This window comes from Rhipicephalus microplus, chromosome 2, assembly GCF_043290135.1.
Source record: "Rhipicephalus microplus isolate Deutch F79 chromosome 2, USDA_Rmic, whole genome shotgun sequence".
Lineage (NCBI taxonomy): Eukaryota > Metazoa > Arthropoda > Arachnida > Ixodida > Ixodidae > Rhipicephalus > Rhipicephalus microplus.
The window spans coordinates 238426610-238447786 of NC_134701.1; the positions used below are offsets into that span (position 1 = coordinate 238426610).

At 43.1% G+C, this 21177-nt stretch overlaps 1 protein-coding gene across 1 annotated transcript in view; it reads left to right on the plus strand.

Moving 5' to 3' along the window:
* The window catches only part of LOC119185526 (uncharacterized), a gene marked incomplete at its 5' end in the record, with an annotated part of 35824 nt that extends 18957 nt beyond the window's left edge, over window positions 1–16867 (plus strand). The window contains 2 exons of the mRNA XM_075878083.1: window positions 11940–12027; window positions 15491–16867. Coding sequence (XP_075734198.1) covers window positions 11940–12027; window positions 15491–15618 — 216 coding nt within the window. The remainder of the gene's footprint in view (window positions 1–11939; window positions 12028–15490) is intronic.
* Between the last annotated feature and the right edge of the window lie 4310 nt (window positions 16868–21177).

Genomic DNA, 21177 nt, shown 5'->3' on the forward strand with positions numbered 1-21177 from the left:
TTTTCAAAAAGCGTGTTAACAATGCTGAGCACCGAGATGGGACGGTAACTGCTCGGATTTTCTCAATCCCCGGATTTGTAAATAGGTACGACTCTCGCTATCTTTAGGATATTTGGGTATGTTCCATTTTGCAGGCAGTTATTCATGATGCGGGAAAGAGGCTCCGAAAGAAGGTCTACATTTACCTTCAGTAGTTTTGTAGTAATCCCATCATGACCAACGGCTTTATTGCATGGGAGTTTTAGGATTTCTGACCTAATTTCCTCAGTGGTTACGCTTGCAAGCTGAAACTCTTCCTCGAATATTTCGTTTTGACAAGAATGTAGAGGATCTGCTTGAGATTGAGCAGGAAAGTTGTTACCAACATTGGTAAAAAAATTATTGAAGTTATCAGCGGTATTTGTTGTAGGATTATCCGGAGCAATGCGCTTTTTCACGCCTATTCCCGTAACTTCACGCACTAGCTTCCATACCTGCTTGATGTCACCGCTCTGTTGGACTATTTTAGCACTGTAATACTGCTTCTTGGCTTTCCTTAACATCCCGACTGATTTGTTTCTGAAGTGTTTAAACTGCTTTTCATAGTATTCATTTGTTTTGTTTTGTTTCCATCTAGTGAAGTATGTATCTTTTTTCTTTATAACATTCAGTATGTCCCGCGTCACCCAAGGACATATTGCTTCCTTGTGTCTTCGGCCTGTGTATTCTTGGGTTGATTGGCTAATTGTCTCCATTATATGGCAAATAAAGTTCGCCATATAAAGTTATATGGCAAATAAAGGAAGAGCGAACTGCTCTTCCTAGGTAGCGATAATAATGTGTATCCTGGAACATGCGCAGATTCTCCATCTTTCAACCAGGTTTCAGTAAGAGCGATAACGTCGTATACAAATGAATGACGCGACAAATGAGCGCAGAATTGGTCTAAGTTTCTTCGCGCACTTCGAATATTGCAATGAACAACAGACAAGTTTTCGTACTCATGCCAAGCTTGGTCGATACTTGAAAAATCAAACATCATTGCTCAGGAAATTTGCGATAGATCTTCTGCGCATATTATGTGCAATACTCGCGAATTTTCTGTCTTTCTCATGAGAATTTTTCCGCCGGATACCCAAGTGAATTTCCAGTTATTTTCGCGCTTCGCCTTTAATGCCTTGCCCAGCAGTACCTTGTTAGCTGGACATAGGTGGTCATTAATATAGAGCGGGGTGGAACCTTCAAAGCATATGATTGTAGTGGTCAATCTTTGCTTCTTCGTGGCATTCATGAACTTATCTCTGGGGATGCGGGAGATGAACTTAGCAATGATGTTCGATTGTGACTTTTCCCTGGTTGGAACACGATGTACAACCTCGAGATCAGATTCATTTATATTCACTTTCAAATAGGTTGATATGCTCTTGATCACTGCTACAAGGTTCTCTTTTTCTTGCACGGGGACACCTTTAATTTCCACATTGTTACGTTGGCTGTACTGTTGTAGCTCTGTTAGCTCTTTTCTTGTTTCCTTTAGCTCAGTCGTGAGCCTGCTGAAGTCATTCTTGATGGCCCTGTTTTCCGTTCTGACGATTGCAATTTCATTTTTCAAGTCACCAATTTCCGATTTAAATTCCTCAAATTGCTTATTAATGAATTCCATTGCTTCTTTGAGGGGTTTGAGCTCTTTTTCAATTAGCTTAGGCAGCTCTTTCTTTAGTGCAGCATGCTTATGCTCAATTGACTGTCTTATCGGTTGTATCTCTACTTCAATTATTGCCTTTAAATCTTCCTTCAGTTGGTCATTTTTAGCATCAAGTCGAGCACTCAAGTCCGCTAGTGCTACGTTAAGTTCCTTGACGGTTGTGGGAGTTTTGCTACTCATATCTCTGGCAGCAAAAAAAAAAAAAAAAAACTCGCGGAGCAGTCCAGGCAACACTAATTCTTAGGTTTTAGGCGTGAACAAACGTAGCTTGTACGCACCTGCAGATACAGAAGAGACGATTAGTTGTTGCGCGACCCAGCGGCTGCCTGGACTGCTCCGAACAAAATGCCGGCTTTCTTTCGATGGACTGGCTTTATAGCCCATCCATGACGTCGACCACGGCGAGGGACGCAGGCGCAGTCGATTCGGTCATCGAGGGCGTATACTTTAGCTGCTCCGTTTTCAGAACCAGCAGATTCCACCGGTCCGCGAAGCAGCACACTCGTTGAAAAGCCCAGATTGCGGTCAACACCGATGTGCTGAACCAGTAGCGGTAGATACCGTTGTGCTGCAGATACAGAAGAGACGATTAGTTGTTGCGCGACCCAGCGGCTGCCTGGACTGCTCCGAACAAAATGCCGGCTTTCTTTCGATGGACTGGCTTTATAGCCCATACATGACGCCGACCACGGCGAGGGACGCAGGCGCAGTCGATTCGGTCATCGAGGGCGTATACTTTAGCTGCTCCGTTTTCGGAGCAGCTAAAGTATATCATTAACAAGTATACCGTGTAAGCTCATGGAACGCGTCATCTACTCCCACATAATCACTTTTCTAGAAAACAACTCGTTCCTTAGTGATCACCAGCATGGATTCCGGAAACAGTACTCGTGTGAGACCCAACTTCTCTGCTTTACTAATGACCTCTTTCTTGCCATTGACGCTTCTTCCCTTGTTGACTGTATTTTTCTCGACTTTGCTAAAGCTTTTGACACTGTATGCCATAAACTGCTACTGCTAAAACTAAGCAAACTTAATCTTGATGCTAACATATTAAAATGGATTGAATGCTTTCTAATAGACCGCTCCCAATTTGTAACTGCGAATGAATCCAACTCCCCCCTCTCACCCGTAACCTCTGGCGTCCCCCAAGGGTCCGTTCTTGGCCCACTACTCTTCCTGATTTACATTAACGATTTGCCACATAACATCTCTTCTTCTACTAAACTTTTCGCCGATGATTGTGTTATTTACCGCGAAATTAAACCCCTTCTGACCACCTTGCCCTTCAGTGTGACTTAGACAATGTTTCATCTTGGTGCGATACTTGGCTAATGAACCCTAATGTTACTAAATGCAAGGTAATGAGAGTTTCACGTCGAACATGTAATATTTCTGCTAACTACGTACTTAATAATTCTCCCCTTACTAAAGTTAGCTCTTACAAGTACCTCGGCGTTACAATTTCTGACAACCTTTTCTGGCAGTCTCACATTGACCTTATTAAAAACAATTCTAACCGCACACTTGGATATTTACGCCGTAACTTCTCCCTTGCCCCGATGCAACTGAAACTTCTGCTCTATAAAACATTAGTCCGACCAAAGCTAGAATATTCATCATCTGTATGGGATCCCCACGTAAACATCCATATCAGTAGCATCGAAGCAATTCAAAATCGCGCCGCTCGTTTCATTTTGTCGAACTATTCTTGTGCAGCAAGCGTAACCCATATGAAGTCAGCCTTAAATCTACCTAGCCTATCATTTCGCCGCAAAATCTCGCGCTTGTGCCTCTTCCACAAGTTGTACCATACCATGCACTCACTGAGTAACTCGCTTTTTTTGCCGCCATCCTACATTTCATCCCGCAGCGATCACCACTTCAAAGTTGGAATTGCAAGCAGCCGTACAAACCTCCATTTTAATTCATTCGTGCCCAAAACAAGCACGGACTGGAATCACCTTACCGCTTTCATCGTATCCATCACTGACCCGGCCAACTTCAAGAGTACCATAAACGCATACCCTTTTTAAGCATGCTCCATTTGTTTGTGCAGATTGTTACTTGTTTTTCCACCACTCCTCTCTGTAACGCCTTGTGCATTGAGAGAAAATAAATGAAATGAAATGAAGGTGTTCATGTCATTTTTGTTTTTGTTTTGACTTTATTTCTCTGCAACCTTTCATACCCTTCCTCAGTGCATTTTTTTTCAGTGATGCAGATGCCACAATGCACAGTGTGTGTTTTGTTTGCATTTATTTGATACATTTAATAAAGAGGAAGAATGTTTCTGAAATGTTTTGTCTTCTCTTTGAAGGAAAGTTATTTGGCTTGTTCTTACTATGACACCCAAATACTTTTTTTTTGTAATGCAAATTCACACACCGTGACATAGACAGATTAGCTGGAGAGGAGGCATATTGTAATGGCATGTGCACTGAATTAGAACTGAGCCTGACCACTCTGTATATTAATATGGCAACCGCCTCAGCGTGTCTGCATTAGAAATGGGTATGGGACTGCCAGGTAGTCAACAATACTGTTGGGCTAGTTCGCTAGGTGGTTATGACTTGGTTCAAGGTTACAAACAAGAAGAAATGCAATACATAAAGGAAAAGCTATAGTATTTCCTCTCCCTTCATTTTTTTTCCTTTTAGATTAGAAGAATCTTATGAGCGAGCTTGATTCGGTGGCGTCCGGACTCCACTTGTGGACGTGCGTGCCCTCTCCCTCTCTTCTCTCCTACACTCCCCCTCCCTCCTCCCCCTCCCTCCCTCATCCCTCCTTCCTCACAGCGTCTGCTGACGAGTTTCTTGATTGAAAAAATTGTCTGCTGTTACTGCACAAGCAGTCACTGGCCGCCCCATACATAAATATATACTAAGTAATGGATCTTGTAGTGCTAGTGCGAGATTTCTCCTGTATGTTGTTTAACAATAAAAATTTGCAGCGTGCGCATAAACTAAAATCTGACTCCGGGTCTCTGTGTGCAATTGGAGTCTTCAGTCTCTCATTGCCCATTAGAAGCGATTGGCATGTTTCAATAGAACACCAGCCTATTACTGGAAGCTTTGCGCCTCCCCAGGTTTCTCGCCTGCGCAATGCCGCGATGAGTGCCAGCGTCAATGCCGCCGCCAGTGTAAGCTGCTTCGTATCTACACATGGTCCCCTTTAGCGGGAGATGGTGTAATTTTTTTTGCAATATCTTTCACGTAGAGAGTAGCCATCATAGTTGCCGTTGGTTAATGTGCGTATTTTGTCACTAGCCTCTCACCGAATTAATATAGCATTAAGTGTGGAAGTGGGTTTACCTGTACATGCTATGGAGCTTTACAGCGGTTATAGCACCAATACCTTGCCTCTGGCAACCGATTCCATGGCACTGCACCTCTCCATATGTGTAACTATTTCATTCATCATGGTTGCATTTTACCGCAATTCTGGAGTGCTTGCTGGCATAAACCCTTCTGATGATGTGTAGCTGAGCCTACATGAATGTGTTTGGTAATAACAGGTGTCAGTTGGGCTATATATCAGTTGTGCTCATTATGTTACCTTGACAGAACCCCACTTTGTGGTCCCAAACCCATAGGGAAGAAATCATTAGATGGGATATCTTCAGAGATACATCGTGACTTTTATGGCAATCCGTTTGGTTGCCAGCTTACTGCTAGAAAGGCCTTTGCCCATTGTGTGTATAGTATGTCAACTGAGATGAACGTAAATGACACGTCGAAACATGATAATCGTGACATGCGTGTCACGTAAGAACATGACTACATGCCAAGCTCGTGATGCACCCTGGCTGTTTCGCTAGCATCAGGTATACCAAAATTGGTATTACGGGACGTGAATGAATGACAAAGGTATATAACTGGTGCAAACATGATAATCATGAGGTGCGTGTCATGTAAGAACATGACTAGATGCCCTGCTCATTGTGCACTCGCGGTCATTTCGCTAGCTTCACATATACCAAATTTGGTATTACGTGAGGTGAATGGACGGCAAAGGTCCGACAACGACAAATGGACGACACAACCAATCATAATAGTCATGACATGCGTGTCATGTAAAACATGACTACATGCTACGCTCATATGCGCTTGTGGCTTTGCTAAGTCCACACATACCAAATTTGATATCAGGCGACGTGAATAGATGACGAAGGTAAATGAAACGTCCAAACATGATAATCATGACATGGTAGTCGGGTACGGCATAATTTACGCCCGCCTCGTAGTGTTGTGCTGATTTTAAAGGAACATATCAAGCTTCCTCATTCGTTCTTCACATATCATAGATTCCCACTGTACGTGGGATCTGCCAATTTTTATTTATTTATATATTTGTTTACAAATTACTTGAATCGGCATAGAGGCAATACATTGGGGGGAGGGTAGCAAAAACTTAACCAATAGAAAAGATTGCGTTGGAAATATATACTCATACATTACAAAGATCACCATAACATTTTCAAAAGAAGCATAAATACGCCTTAAAGAAGCGCATTTTCAAGATACGCGGTACAAACACTCATTTCAAGAGCGATTTCACAACATAAAAAAATTCATAATTATTGGTGATAACTACTAAGTAGATCGTCGGTTAAAATATTTGGATATCTTATTGTTTCAAGAAATAAGTAGAAAAACTGTTGGTTCTGCAACTGAAGGTAGAAATCCTTTTGCTGTGCTTACAGTGAGTCAATGTATAGTGTGTTTCGGTGAGGTAGCTATCATTATCAATAGAGAATTATAGTATACCGGGTTTGCCGGGTTATCGGGTGTACCGTGATACTGGAATAAAAGTGCGCATGCGCATATACGTACGTCACCCGTACCGCTTCCTGTACGCGCGGTATTTTTCAGATTTCACGTTACCGTGGTAGCGTAGGTGTACGCAAGCATGGCGGCGCTCTTGGACGCCCGCTTCGAAGTATTTTGGCGTAGTTGTTGAAAGATTCACCTTGTCCGCCGCAAACGACTGTTCAAAGTGGCTTCGCTTGCCTTCAGTTAGCTTCGATGACCGAGTATTACGGATAAATTGGCGTAGTTTTTGAGATAGCTTCCCATTTTTGAACGTGCCTAGGCCTAACTACAAGATCGATGTATACAAATCGGCAAGGTAGATGTTCTCGCGTTTAGTGCGTGGTTCACATTTATTTACTTTTGTTGTCACTAAAATAAACTTCTAACAATGCGTCGCGTGGTGGCATAGGCAAACATTCTCGTTTTCTTTTCATCTTCACTGTTTAAACTATTAACCATCTAATAGGTGGTGCCACCATCCCAGCTGGGGCATGTAGACCCCGTAAACGCTCCCCCATTAAACTATAAGACGCTGCCCACAACGAACGTTTACTGCACGGTAACGCCATTCCCTTAACCTGCGCTATAACGCTAACGCTAAACTATAACTGTTTAATAGCTACAGTGGAGTTACATATTTGGTGCAACAGTCTACTTAAGAGCATGCATGAATTGCGGTAAATGTGACTGGTCATATAAGAAATTATAGTGGGCTACCTGAAACTGATTTGACAACCTAATATGTGTACCGAAGTGGCCACGTTAGAGCTGCCCGACACATTTACTTAAATTTATGGATGATCTTATTACACTTCTTATTGTGTCCCTCCGCTTAGGAAGATGACACGTTTATGCATCATTATGAAAACGGCGTGGCAGAAAAAGAAGAAAAAGCTACAACTACACAAACACGATGGTTCATGATTTGCTGATAGCCAATCGAGGCGGCGCAACTTCATCATTCATTTGACTCGGCACGGTGAGGGGATGGTCTGACTTAAGCTAAGAGTGTTGCTGTTCTTTTTGGTGTTATGGCCACTGAGTGACATATATATGTAGGTATTTCGACAGAGTGTTGGCTAGGAGCAGTCAAGTCATTGCTAAAGATTTTTCAAGACCAGGGCGACAAAGCAGAAAGTTACGAATGAGTGACATATACTACACACAATTTTCTTTGATGACAACCCAATCTATGCATCCATGCACTTAAATGACCCGGATACCATAAGGAAGTGAGCTATCTCGAAAATTTAAATAGGGTAGCCCTGCACGAGAAAGTCAGGGACTTGCTTCCCACAAAAAGGTCCCATTGTATGTCAGGTAGTTGTACTTTACCAATAATTTCAATGTAACTCACTCAGAACTTCCTATGGTGATTGCTAGTCAGTTGAAGCACAAGCGCTTTTGAGTAGATGCTAGTGAAAACCTGCCAATTATTGCAGCACATTGTTCAGCTGTCTTACGGATTATGAATTATGCGCTACATGGCACCAGCTTGCGAAGGAAGTGTTCCACACTCGCCGTCATGGCTGCAAGCAGCGCTAACTATCACTTCCGGGGTTCACATGTCCGTAAATGCCACACAAAGTTGGCGGGGTGACGACCGCTGCCATAGCTCAAACGGTAAGAGCATCGGGTGCGTATTCCGAAGGCTACAGGCTCGGTCTCAGCCGGCGGCAAGCTGTCTTTTCGCCCACTTTAATTTCTTCACATCTACAATGCAATTAATGCAATACGCTTTAAAAAAGTACCATTAACTTGCCCGGTTACATTATCTGTGAATTTTCATTTTCATTAACATTGTGCCAAACAAAACAACGAGCCCTCAAAATTTTCTTCCTTCCTTCATTTGAGTAGACATGAAAGTCATGCCTAAGTCTAAATTGTCTGTGCACAGGGCAACGTTGATCCTTGGTTACCTGGTGCGAGAACTGCATGGTACATTGTGCTACGAGTACTACTGCCAGGATGTCTTGAGATTGTCGGAATGCCACAAGAAAGGTAAGTACGCGGGCGTTTTCAATGGTGCATGATAGTTAAGCATGGTGACGCGATAGTTACGGGCGGTGAATCATGCACACTTCAGGAGGTGCAGAAAGTAATGTTTCATTATACTACTTCGACTAGAGAAGCTCATCCATGGTATGCTCCAAATTGACGCTATAGCATGAAAGCTGTGTGTTCAGCGGCATGCCTCCAGACATTGTTCAACATGCTAAGCTCAGGCACTACGTACGTGTACTCGAAATGCCTGAGCTACACCAAATTGACTAATTTTTTTCATTATTGAGTTTGGTGGACCCTATCTTTTTTGCAATGCATATAGTTATAATTATTTATGCTGACATTTGTGGGACACATCACACTGTGATCGACCTTGTGTTCAACAAATTTCAGTAGTGTAAGATGTCTGAACGACATTTAGAGAACAATAACGTGAGACAAATCTTATGATATTAAAACGCTTCAGTGATAACACTGAAGTTTGGAGTTTTGGAGTTTCCATGTTGCCTGAAATGCATAGGAAAGCAACGGTGTCAAGTCTGATGTGCCATTCTTTTTCACAGTTCTTCAAACGAACAAGGCAGTGTGCATGCAGCCATAGAAGTTCCGCATCAAGGAAGGTTCTTTCGTCTGCCTTCAAACTCAATAAGGCCTTCAAGAACCCATGGACCAAGGAACTCGAGTGGCTTATTGCCACCAATACGCTCATTGGGTAAGCAGCAATTACATAAAAAAATACCATTTTGCCTATGCTTTCACATGCGTGCGGCGTACTGCTGCAGACATGTCTTGTCAGGGCAACTAGTGGCTTTCGATGTGAATTAGCTCCTCTTCTGCGGCTTAGGCAGTAACTGTATTGCTGATTAATGAGATATTGATTATATCTTTTGTATCACTCTTTACGAACCTCTTATGCTGATAAAAATAATTGAGCTATGGCATTTTCATTGCAAGCACCTTGACTGAATACTAATTGCGTGACTGATATGCCAAGCGTTCATAGCAGCACCTTGACTTGCCAGTACTTTTGAACCATTCGAAGAGCTCTCATCAGCTACAAGCTTTATTATAGAAACTTTGTAGCAAAGTGAGTTATGATGTAGTATAGCATAGTATAGTTAAACAAGTGTTATGGTGGAAACTTTTTATGCTTTATTTATGGTGAATTTTCTGTAAACCGCCCCCCCCCCCCGCTACTCAATGTTCTTCAAGGCCTGTAGAGTATTATCAATAAATAAATAAATAAAATAGAAGTGACCACAGCTATGTTGCACCATGCACAAGGTGTTAAATAATGAACAAATAATGAACAGTAAAAGCTATGTAATTCTAAAAGCTACATAAAAAGCCACTTGTTGTTAGACAAAAAAAAAAGCACACCAGACAAGTGTAGAGCTGGTTATCTCTTGAGAATTAGACTGGGCCGAAGGCGTAAATATAATTTGTATATTTCGTGCAGACGTGTTCGTCCTAGTGTTGATTTAGTATATAGTGTAGTGCAGTACAACACTGTATAGGTAAGGAGGATGCAGTACAGATTGTCAAAGGCAAGCACCATTCGCAAATGCCCGCAAAGTGAAGGAGCGCTGATGAAATGAAAACATATGATCTACACAACTATGGCGTAATGCTACCACTGAACTGGGGGGTTTCACGATCAGGTTTTACAGTGGATCAGGATTTTACTGTATTACCTAATAGAGAAAATTCGATCCCTGGCGTAAGAGTGTTCGAAGGTTAATGTGGGTCTGCAAGGTACAGATGCTATAACTTGGAAGAGCTTACTTGAGTGCACTAATGCAGTCATCACAAGGGTCACAATGGCCGCACCTAGGCAAGGCACACACTTACAGAGGGGTGCACATTTGGGCAAGTTGGGGATCATACATCTTGTGAGACTTATTTGTGACACTACTGTTTTCCTTTTAGCACCTTGAAATTGCATAAATTGTTCAGACTCACTGAAATCAGACAATTCTGCAGTGAGAAGCAGATATTGCGCTGTCGGTGATATTCTGTAAAAATAATTCTTGCGTTGCACTCTAAGCAGATCTCAAGAGGTGATTATCATGGACACTTTAAACGGTCAGCTAGACCGACTACTGTGCGGAGGTTTGATCGTCGGCATCGGCCAGGGCATGGACATGGTGATGCACAGCGTTGTGATGCACAGCGTCGGGCAGGCAGGCGGGCTAAAGGGTAAGGACAAAAAAATAATAAACTATCACAGCACATATAACAATTATAAGCAGCTCTTGTGAAGACATTGATGCGGATGTTTGTCTTAACCGATGTTGAATATTGTTTAGATTAGATCGTTCTCTTGCATGGAAAACAGATTTAGAGTTTTTTCATGCAAATAAAGGCAGATATTTTTAGAGAAAGCATGCATGACAGTTTCATGGCACCTATAAATATTATATTGTGCACAGCAGCAAATTCCTTCATTGTGAAAAACTATACATAAGCCTTCCCAAATGCCAGTACAAAAGCCAGAGACCACGTAAGAGCACACTGCTGACTCGGGCCCGGTAAACATGCTTCCTTAGATTGCATATTTTGGCTGAAGGAACAAGCCACAATGGGGAAGAGGGTGGTAGTCATTCTTTGTTGGGGAAAAGGAAGAAATTTGATTGTGCATCCCGCAACTGTCTCACACTAAGGAGGACACCTCAGCAGTAGTGCACTGGGGAGGAAAATGGGAGTAAAATAATAGAGTGCAGAGAAGCGAGGGAGGGTTGATTAAAAAATATCACAGCATATCCAGGAGGTGAATGATGACGAATGAAGCGAAGCGGATGGATGCATCAACCGAGGCACGGGCGGATGAATGCACGGGCGGACAGACGCACGGACGGACTGACGGACACTTTGCCCCACTCATCATCATTCGCTCCATTGATATGGTGTGACACCTTTTTATTGGCAAGCAATGCATGCAACTGGCTACTATGATTACGACGTCCCCTCAGTAAAGGAGCTTCGCCCCTAAAAGAAAGAGAGAAAAAGAAAAGGAGAAAGAATTACAAGTGCTCTCGGAGCCTTGCCACATTAATAATGTCGACCAGTGTTGACAAGACATATTTAACGTCATTGCACCAGTAGCGATTGAAAAGCAGATGCTCGGATGTTGTCCTTGGGAGGCCAAGCTTAGCGTAGACTATAGACCAGAAGATTGCTTCTGGCCCCGCTGAAAACAGGACAATGGAGCAGGAGATCGATGATTCAGAGTTTCTGTGTTTTCACGGTCAACACAGGAACCAATGCCTTGTCCGATGAGCCGATGAATGCGTCTCGAGACGTGAGGGAGTCCTTTAAGTGGGAGTGTTTGGGGCCACTTGCCGGTCACTGTGTTCGTATATTGGGGCTTTACTTTGCACCCTTTTTGTCTCTGAAACGCCATGAGTTCGTGACTTATAGTTTGTGCGCTATTGCAGATTGAAAGAATCCTGCCAGATTTCAAGTGCCACACCTCTGGATGCAAGCTGCCTTGGCCCAACTACAAACCAGCCGTCCATGTCAAAAGTGAGTTGACATGAGGTGTGATTGTGGGCAGGTGATCACTCATACTTTCTTCATGTCGTAATCCTCCATAAATTTATAGGCATGTTTCCGTTTTAAAGCCGTCTTCCTTTTTATTTTAAGCGAATTTTAAGAGGTATTTTGCTGAGCACAGAAAACTATATTTTCTTCTTCACTTTCTGGCAAAACGTTCAAGTATGAACATATTGTTCATCGTGAAGAGCATTCGAATCGGACTTCAGCACTGATTTGGAGCTGAAACTTCATTAACTAAGTGTTTTGAACACGCCGAATGATAATTCTCTAAACAGCTAATAATCCCAGATATATGACACTTATACGATGAACAAAAAAAAAAGGAAAAGAATGTACGTTTACGTAGAAATGTAACACTCGTCGCCTAAAGTGAACTTTTCTCATCTCCTCAAGAAAGTTTTAAGTAAAAGTATGCAAAGATCAGTAAAGAAGTCTTAACTTTAGAGAGGCGAACAGGTCAATCGAAGCAGCTTTAAATCTAGCTCTCCCAACGTGAGAAAACAAACTGTAGAATAATTGCAATTTTCTTGTGCTGTTTTTATATGCATTGTTTCCAAGTACAACATGCCAATAATCTTGCGGGAAGGAGCAATTGAGGAAGCGGAGCCACCATGTGGCTTAATCTAGGAGTTTACTTTGACATCGGCTGGAGTGCTTTGTCAATAAATCGGGTCTCTGTGAATATAGAAGCTCAAAAAAACTATTTTGCAAGTCGAACTGGTAGGACTATAGGGAGTGGGGGAGGCAAAATATCTTGACGTCGGCACATTTTTCGTTTCCCAAAGAAAAAAAATTCTTGTATTTTTTTCATTTCGCTTGTTTCTACACGACCTTGACTCTGAATGTTGCCGGAATATTGCCCGTCTCCTGCGCACTGAATATCAACTTTTTTCAAACCTTAACCTTTAACGTAGTGATTAGTTCTTTTGCAAGGCCGTGTAATAATTATACGAGGGCTCACGGTTGTGTCTGATCTCGGGAAGGAAGGAAAGTGTTGGGCAGTCCATCGCCCAACATTGTCCTCGTCGGGCTCGGTGACCGGAACGGCGAGATGCAAACCGATTAGCCCGAGCCACCGCCTTAGTCAGGTCACGCTGCTGCGTTGTTCAGGTTCGCGTCACCAGCCAATCAGGCCATGGCAGAGTCTTGTGCCCTTGTCCGATAGATGAAAAGTTAGCTCCGTCGGTATGTAATCTGTGAGGGGGGGCGTAAAAAGTGTGACACTGTCGACTAACATGTAGTACTTTCTTTCCTTGATTGCATGCAAACCCTTGCCATTGAGAACAAAGATAGCCTGTAGCTTTACAAGGCATGGCCCAACTTTCACTTATGTGAATAATGAAACATTAGGTGTGACCAAATGTCGTAGATTTATTACTTGTCTTTATGGCAAGTGTCATAAGTGTCCATATTGCATGGACATTTCTTTTTTTCCAGATGGTCGCTTAGTATGTAGGTTCTTTTTTTTCTTTTTATATGCTATTCTGTACGCTGTCAAACTGGGTCATCAAATTATGTGAAACTGTCACATTTTCAAACACTCGGAGAGATTGTAGCTGCCATGTGAGTCAATCAGAGTAGGGAAGACGGCGCATTGGACATGGCGGATTTTTGCGTCGATTCCAAAAGCATTTCAAAATGTTCCAACTAACTTGTTAACAAGGCTGCCATGTAGCCGTCGAAAAATATGTTCCTATGAAATTTCTCACAACTTCGTCCCGATTAGACAGCCTCCCATTACACCGTATAATTCACCAGTGCAGAAAGGTTTGATGACAAGGGCCTGCCAACGTTACAGTTTCCTGTTTCGCATTCAAACCAAAATTTTTTCTATATACCAGCTCCTAGTCTATCATTATCTAAAAACATTCCTGTCAGCTGTGTCGAAGAAGGAAAACACTAATAACTTTGAATCTCGAAATTTATGCCACATGATTACATTAAAGTTCTGAGCCTTAGTGGACCAAGTGCTTCTTGAAGAACGCTTTAACTGCTTCAAATGTCTTTGAATGCTGAGCCTGATGACACTTCATTGTCACAACCCTCAAAAACAATCCAGGACATAGTTGGGGTAACATAACTTGCAATTTTGTTAAAAGATGTGTCTTGAAGTTTGAACAGACCAGTAAAGTTTACTGCTTTATAACGATGCGTTATGGAGCAGGCAGGCAGTACTGCCGCATTTAGCTCTTTTGCTGAGCACACACCTATTTCATGGTATGCACTGGGGAATTGCAGTTGAAAACAAGTAACGGCTGCTTAGAAGTGCACAATGACACTTTATTCTGCTGATGTATAAAACCAATGTATGAAGCTATTCAATCGCCTGCAGTGCTTGGTCAAGAGCAATCCTTTTGTCTCGGGTAGGAAAGAAAATAAGAGCGCATACTATTGAGTGAATATTCATTCAAAGTGTTCTCAACATTTGGTCTGGGCTACCCAAATTAGGTTTTTATTTTTGGAGGACAGTAGGTTAAAGATGACAAGTGCTTATAATTTCTCGGACAGCACATTTTAAGACAGCACCATACGTGTGACGTTTGCATAATGCTCGTTTTTGCACTATGTTGTAACGAAGCCAGTGTGTGATGCAGTGTTGTGATCCGTTATTAATATTGGAAAGCGACTGAAATTAGTACACTCAGTCTGTGATGACTGGAGTGCACCGTGACACCAGAAAGACAACTTGTGGCGACTTTCACAATTAAGCGATCACACTTCAGTGTTGTATTATTTACAAACATGGTCACAGCCGAGTAGCCTTGAGCCTTGAATAGATCAAACCTTGAGTAGATTGAGCATTAAGCCTTGAGTAGGTGTACGATAATGGCTAAACAAACCTGCCATGGTGGTCTAATAGCTAAAGCACTCGGCTGTCTACCTGCAGGTCGAGGGATCGAATCCCGGCCGCGGCAGCCGCATTTTCGATGGAGGCGAAAATGCTTGAAGTTCGTGTGCTTAGATTTAGGTTCACGTTTAAGAGACCAAGATGGTCAAAATTCTTGGACCACATCACTACGGTATCTCTCAATATCATATGGTGGTTTTGGGGCATTAAACCTCAAGAAGTATTATTAGTAATGGCTGAAAAAAAATTGTCAAAGAAAGATTCTTTACACAACGTGTAATACAATACATCATTGTCTACAGCTCTCACGGTGGCTACTTGTTTTGCTTCCAAGACAGAGGCGACAGTTTTTTTCTAATTAATCCTTATTATTTTGAAAAATGCATTAATTACATCCTGGCACACAACAAGCTTGTTGAAGGGTCACGAACGATTCTAACAGCACAAGAAATATGCAGTTTAATTTACATGAAACAAGTGTATCAATAATTTCTCACTCAAGTAAGACTGTGATCCACTCATGTATACTCACCTCAGTAAGAGATCTTGCCTGTAGTTTTAAGTTCTGCTTCTTCATCCTAGATCTGGACATGGTGAACAACTTCGTGAGTTGGAACATCCTGACTGCCGGAAGTCAGGACAACAGTGAAGGAAACGACGAGGCCGCCAGCGGTCATCATGAGCTTGATGGAAGCGGACGCTGGACTTGATTGACCGGTGGACTTCAGTGGCATGCTGTGGCCCTTGCCTCGAAACACCCGTTTGCACTCCTGTTTACGCGGACCTCTCGCGAACAGTTTCTCGGGTCGAACGGGGAACAATACAGCATCTATGAATCCTCATACGAAGATATTGCATCTAGTCAGTATTCACTCCGAAGTGCGTGTACGTTGCCGCACAGAACTCTAAGTCACACTTGGGTAAATACCGAGTCCAGCAGGAAATGTTTCAACAAACTGACGTCCATATCTTCGAGCGCCATTCGCGGTAAACCACGTGGCGTGCTTGTCGTAGAGTGCTGGTATTATTATTTAGGCTTATTGTGTTTTAACAGCGAGTTCTGCTTCTATACAGCGATGTCGATTGTGCTCCACTATTTCCCTGCCTACAGATTGACGTGAGACCACGTCATACAGCCGCTTCGCAAGCATCGCTAAGATAAACTCTATCCTCTTGCTGCGCAATTCCTTAATGTGTAAATGCACACATTTGGAATTGCAGGCTTCAGAAAAAGAATAACTAAAGAGCACTGTGATGAAGCACTGCGCTGACTGTGGTAGAGATCACTTGCAATCAAACTGAATTATGTTAGAAGCTGTTTGTACAGTACTCGTAAAACAGGCAAGACAACTGTCTGATTTACCTCATTTCTGCGTCATCTCCTTTGCAAAGCGTCAGCCAATACCCATACTGTGAGCCTTCGATGGCACGTGATCTTATGCGGGCTTTGGCTGACACGCAGTTGAAAGTGATAGAGGTACGATTTTATAGACACGTCATGTCATATTGTGTTGGCGACATGATGTGAGCTGTGATACCACAGAATATACCGAAACTCCTCTCTACTTGCGGCAAAGGTAAATGATGTGAAAACCGAGGAAAAAGTCCGTGTCACATTGTATAAGTTTGAACGGTGTGTTTGAACCATGTTGTGTTTTAATCACGATGATCTTGACAATAATTGTGAAGGCTTTGTTCATTTCAAATGGAGATATTCAGCCAATGTAATTGAGCGATGATTCTGTGCTCTCCATAAGGTGTCCGTTGCAATGTTTTTTTAATAAAAGAAATATCGCAATGATATTGCGTGGTGTATATGAGGAAAATCCACAGAAAATGTGCTCGTAAAACGAAAAACCGAATACGCGAATATTTGTGTCAAGATCAAGGTTGAGGTCACAATGTTATTGTTTCATGGCCTATTGTATGTATTAAAGTTATTTACTTTCTCTTGTTCAAGATGCATGTGTTTGAAAGATTATGACATACATGTTTGTTGCTGTTGCCGTTATTCTTGTACCCTTGTGCCATTGAAAGGTCATTTGTTTGTGGGAGCTCCACGACGAGCAATTCTGTGACAGAAAAGGAAAATGTTTTTAATGAGCCTATCTCTGGGTACTCATCACACAGGTAACACATGACCCAGATTTGAAGCATCCTATTTAGCGATGGCTTGGGCATTTGAAACCTCATTGCAAAATGTTCACGTGGAAAAGTGCGCTATGAAGCTACCCAAGGTTGATACTTTCTTAATCGGTCCAGTTATTGGTGAGCCTTGTTACAGCTAGTGAGTTCTGCGGAATTCCCCAAGGTAGCGAAGGCTTATAAAAAGGAGAAATGACAGCCACAAATTCGTAGCATAAACCCACAAGGTTTTCTCAGAACAAAAATCATCTAGTTAAAAGAAAATTCGTCCTGGTTTCCTGACCAGGACAAATTTTTCTTTAACTAGAACAATTTCGTCTATGTACTCTTATTTTTTTGTTAATGTGGGAGAGAGAGAGAAAAACGAAGGAGAGAGGCAGGGAGGTTAATCAAGCTAGGAAATCGGTCATAGGGCTACCTTACTGAACCAGAAATCCATGGCAGAAAAATGGCTGACACGGTAAAATATCTCTACTAAAAGAAGGTCGGCCTGACTTTTGTAACTCAGCCCAGTGGCTGAGACATGACATTGGAGTGTAGCACCATGAGTTCGAAACTCGGCACAGCCTCAAAGTTTTTCTTTATTTTGTATGTCTGTTTATCTTTAGAGCATTAATAAGGTCGAGAGTACACACGTCCTGCAGGCCTGGGTCTTTAGCCCAGTGGGTAAGACATTCACCTTCGGAGCGTGGAGCTCTAGGCTCGAAACTCAGTACAGCTTTGCAAACTTTTTTTTATTTGATACACACGTGAATTTCTTCATGGCGCATTCACAAAGTTCAGGAATAGTGATGCGGGGCATCACTATCTCTGAACCTTATCTATTTAGCCCACTGGGTAAGGCACCCGCCTTTGGAGCGTGAGCCACTAGTTACGAAACTCAACGCAGCCTGCTAGTTTTATTTTATTTTCTATATATGTTTCTTAGTGCGATTTGTATTATGCGACAAAGAGCTGGATAGATGGACAGACTAAAGCACTGCACGCGCCCGGCTTGGCCCGTCTAAAGCGTTTTCGGGCGGGCCAGGGCTCGAAAGCGGGGGCCTGGGTCTGGCTTGAAAATACGAGCCGGGACCGGGCCCGGTGAAGCTGCGGGAGCAATAAAGATTTCGTTTTTTTTATTTGTAGTTGACACATATGGTACAATCTGTAAGTAAACAAAGATATTCGTTGCTCGCGTCCTTCATTGCGCCTATAAAGATGTAGGTCGAATTGTATGTGGCTATTCTTCTGGTCAAATTGTAAGTCGTAAATCACCTTCAAAGCTTCATATTAATTTTCGCTTGGGCAGTGAAGGAATTAAGGGGATATAACTTGTCACAGACATCGCAAGCTTGTAACTGTCCTGACGAGGCGCACACCTGAAGCATCTTTAGGTGCAGGCGCGTGGAATTCACGCCATCCGGAAAATGAAGGCCCTAGCGCCTTCGAGATTTGATAACTCCTCATGCGTGAGCAGAAATAAGAGGCACGCGTGGGAAGAAGGGCGTAAGAATACGAGAGTAAAGACGGCCTTCGTTACTAGGCGACACTTGCCCAGGCGGAGCATGCGCAGACCGCGGCCTACCCATAAGAAACCTCATACAAGGAACTGCTGCGTGTGTAGCGTGGGACCCGTGTCACCATCTACTGAAAAAGAGAGAAAAAAAAAGAGAAAGCTTTGCATGCTGTGTCGTAGCTCGGCAGAGCGCGCTGATGCTTTTATTGTGTTGGTTACTGGCGTTCTATAGTTTGTAATTTGTCTCCTCTACACGTGGCGCTATGAATGCAGCTGTATTGCGAGACAAGCTCGCTGCCGGCTAGCTTAAGCTCGTCTCCAAGCAAGCTAAGAAAAGCCAGGTTTGGAAACAATTCCTGCAAGTTGTCGACGTGCACACTTTATCACCAGTGGGACATGTGCAGTGCAAAAGATGCAAAGCTTTCTTCGCATATGATGGTGGGAAGACAGGAACATCGCATCTGAACCGCCACGAGTGCAAGGCTGCAGGTGACACGTGCACTGCCATTTCTTCGTTCTTCACTGAGAATAAACCCCAGGCTTCATCTACCGTTAAGGGGAATCTGACGACTACTTGTGTGAAGTGGTGCGCTGAAAATATGCGGCCATTTGACGTTGTTTGCGATGATGGATTCCTAATTGTTGCTGACGAACTGACTGCTATCCGTGCCACGTACGGGAGCATATCCGCGAGGACCGTGATTCCGCATCTTACGACGGTGTCTCGCAAGGTGTCCGAAGTTGCAAACGAACTCCGAGAAGTGGTGATGCCTGAGATTCAGTCAGCGTTGAAGGAAGGTCGCTGCTCCATGACACTTGACATGTGGAGTGATGACCACAAGAAAATTGCCTATATCACTGCAAAGGCGCATTACGTAAGTGTGAAATGGGAACTGAGAAGCCTTGTTCTGTTCACTAATGACTTTCCCCCCGAGATAAAAACGGGAGAGAACATCCTTGAGGACGTTGTACGAAGGAGCGCTAAGTTGGGGATTGATGAAAGCATGTGTAGCAATGTGGTGTTCGGGACAGACCAGGGTGCCAACGTGATTAGCGCGCTGCGTCCGTATGCGAGGATGAACTGCTGTGCGCACGTCCTGAACACCGTTCTTCGGAACGCCTTTGATGACAGTTACCTCGCTCAGGAACTTCCCGACCTTTTGGAACAACGGCAAAAAGTGAAAGCTGTCGTGACTTTTTTTGAAACAGAGCAGACTGACGTGCCAGCTACCACACGGTGTGTGCCAGGAGATGTGCACGCGGTGGAATTCAAAGCTCGCCATGATGAAGTCCGTGCTCAGTACGATGCGATAGAGAACCTTCTAGATTCAAGGGGAAATCTGCTCTTGGAAGACATCAATAAGACTTTGTTGATAGAGGTTGCCGAATTCTTGGAGCCCTTCAAAGAGGCCAGCGAAAAGCTTGAGCAGGATAAAGTGGTAACGCTGCCCCTTGTACTGATGTACCGATGGAGGCGGAAATGTTGTAGGCCCGTGTACTCAGATTTGGGTGCACGTTAAAGAACCCCAGGTGGTCAAAATTTCCGGAGCCCTCCACTACGGCGTCTCTCATAATCAGAAGTGGTTTTGGGACGTTAAACCCCACAAATCAATCAATCAATCTTGTACTGATGTACTACACAAAACTGAAGAAGCACCTTACTGCTTATTCAACAGACTCACGAGAAGTGTGCCAGCTCAAGTCGAGGACACTAGAATTCCTTCAAATAAAACTGCCCATAGAAAAGCTTCACAAAGTGGCAAACGTTCTTGTGGCCGCCTTTCCGCCATCTCCGCGTTCTTGATGAGCAGGAAAGGATAAGTGTTCATGACAGAGTACGCGAATTGTTAATCGATGTACATCTACGTTTGCCACTAGGAGAAACGAGCACAGATCATCCTGATTATGAACCCCCAGCAAAGCGTACATCTCTTGACGAATTTAAGGAGTGGCGGGATGCTGCGGAAACTCAATTAGCTGACAGTGAGCTTGACAGTTACCTTCAGGACAGTGACTCGTGTGAAAACATTGAAAAACTGCTTGAATGGTGCGAAGCCCATCGTAGGAAATACAGTGGGCTTTCAATTCTTGCAAAAAAGTACTTTGCATCCCATTTACGAGTGCCAGCAGCGAACACAATTTTAGAGCAGCTGGGTACGTACTCCAAGACAGTAAGACCTGCTTGAAGCCGGAGAGCCTGGACAACTTGCCGTTTTTGAACAAGAACATTTAGATTTTTGCCTTTTTTCTGGCCTTTTCGTACTCTTGTTCCTGTGGCATCGTTTGAATGTGCGCTCTTTTTGTGTCATTGAGTGTTACTTTAAGCGTGTTTTATATCTTTATTTCACAAAGAAGGGTGAAGCAGTTTATCTCAAATAGCATCAAGCATGGCGTGTAGCAGCTTGGTTATATAACTATATTGTAAATGGCGATTACGTTTTCGTGATGGCGTTAGAATACGAAAAATATATATTTCATCTGCTTTTGGTGGCTGTTCACAGTATATAACGTTAAAGTTTTTTATCGTGCTGCAAGAAATTATTAATCAGGATCCTCTTAAAAAAATGTGTAAATGATGTTTCTAACGCGAGTGTAGAAAAGAGAATCAACGAAAATGTCCCGGGTT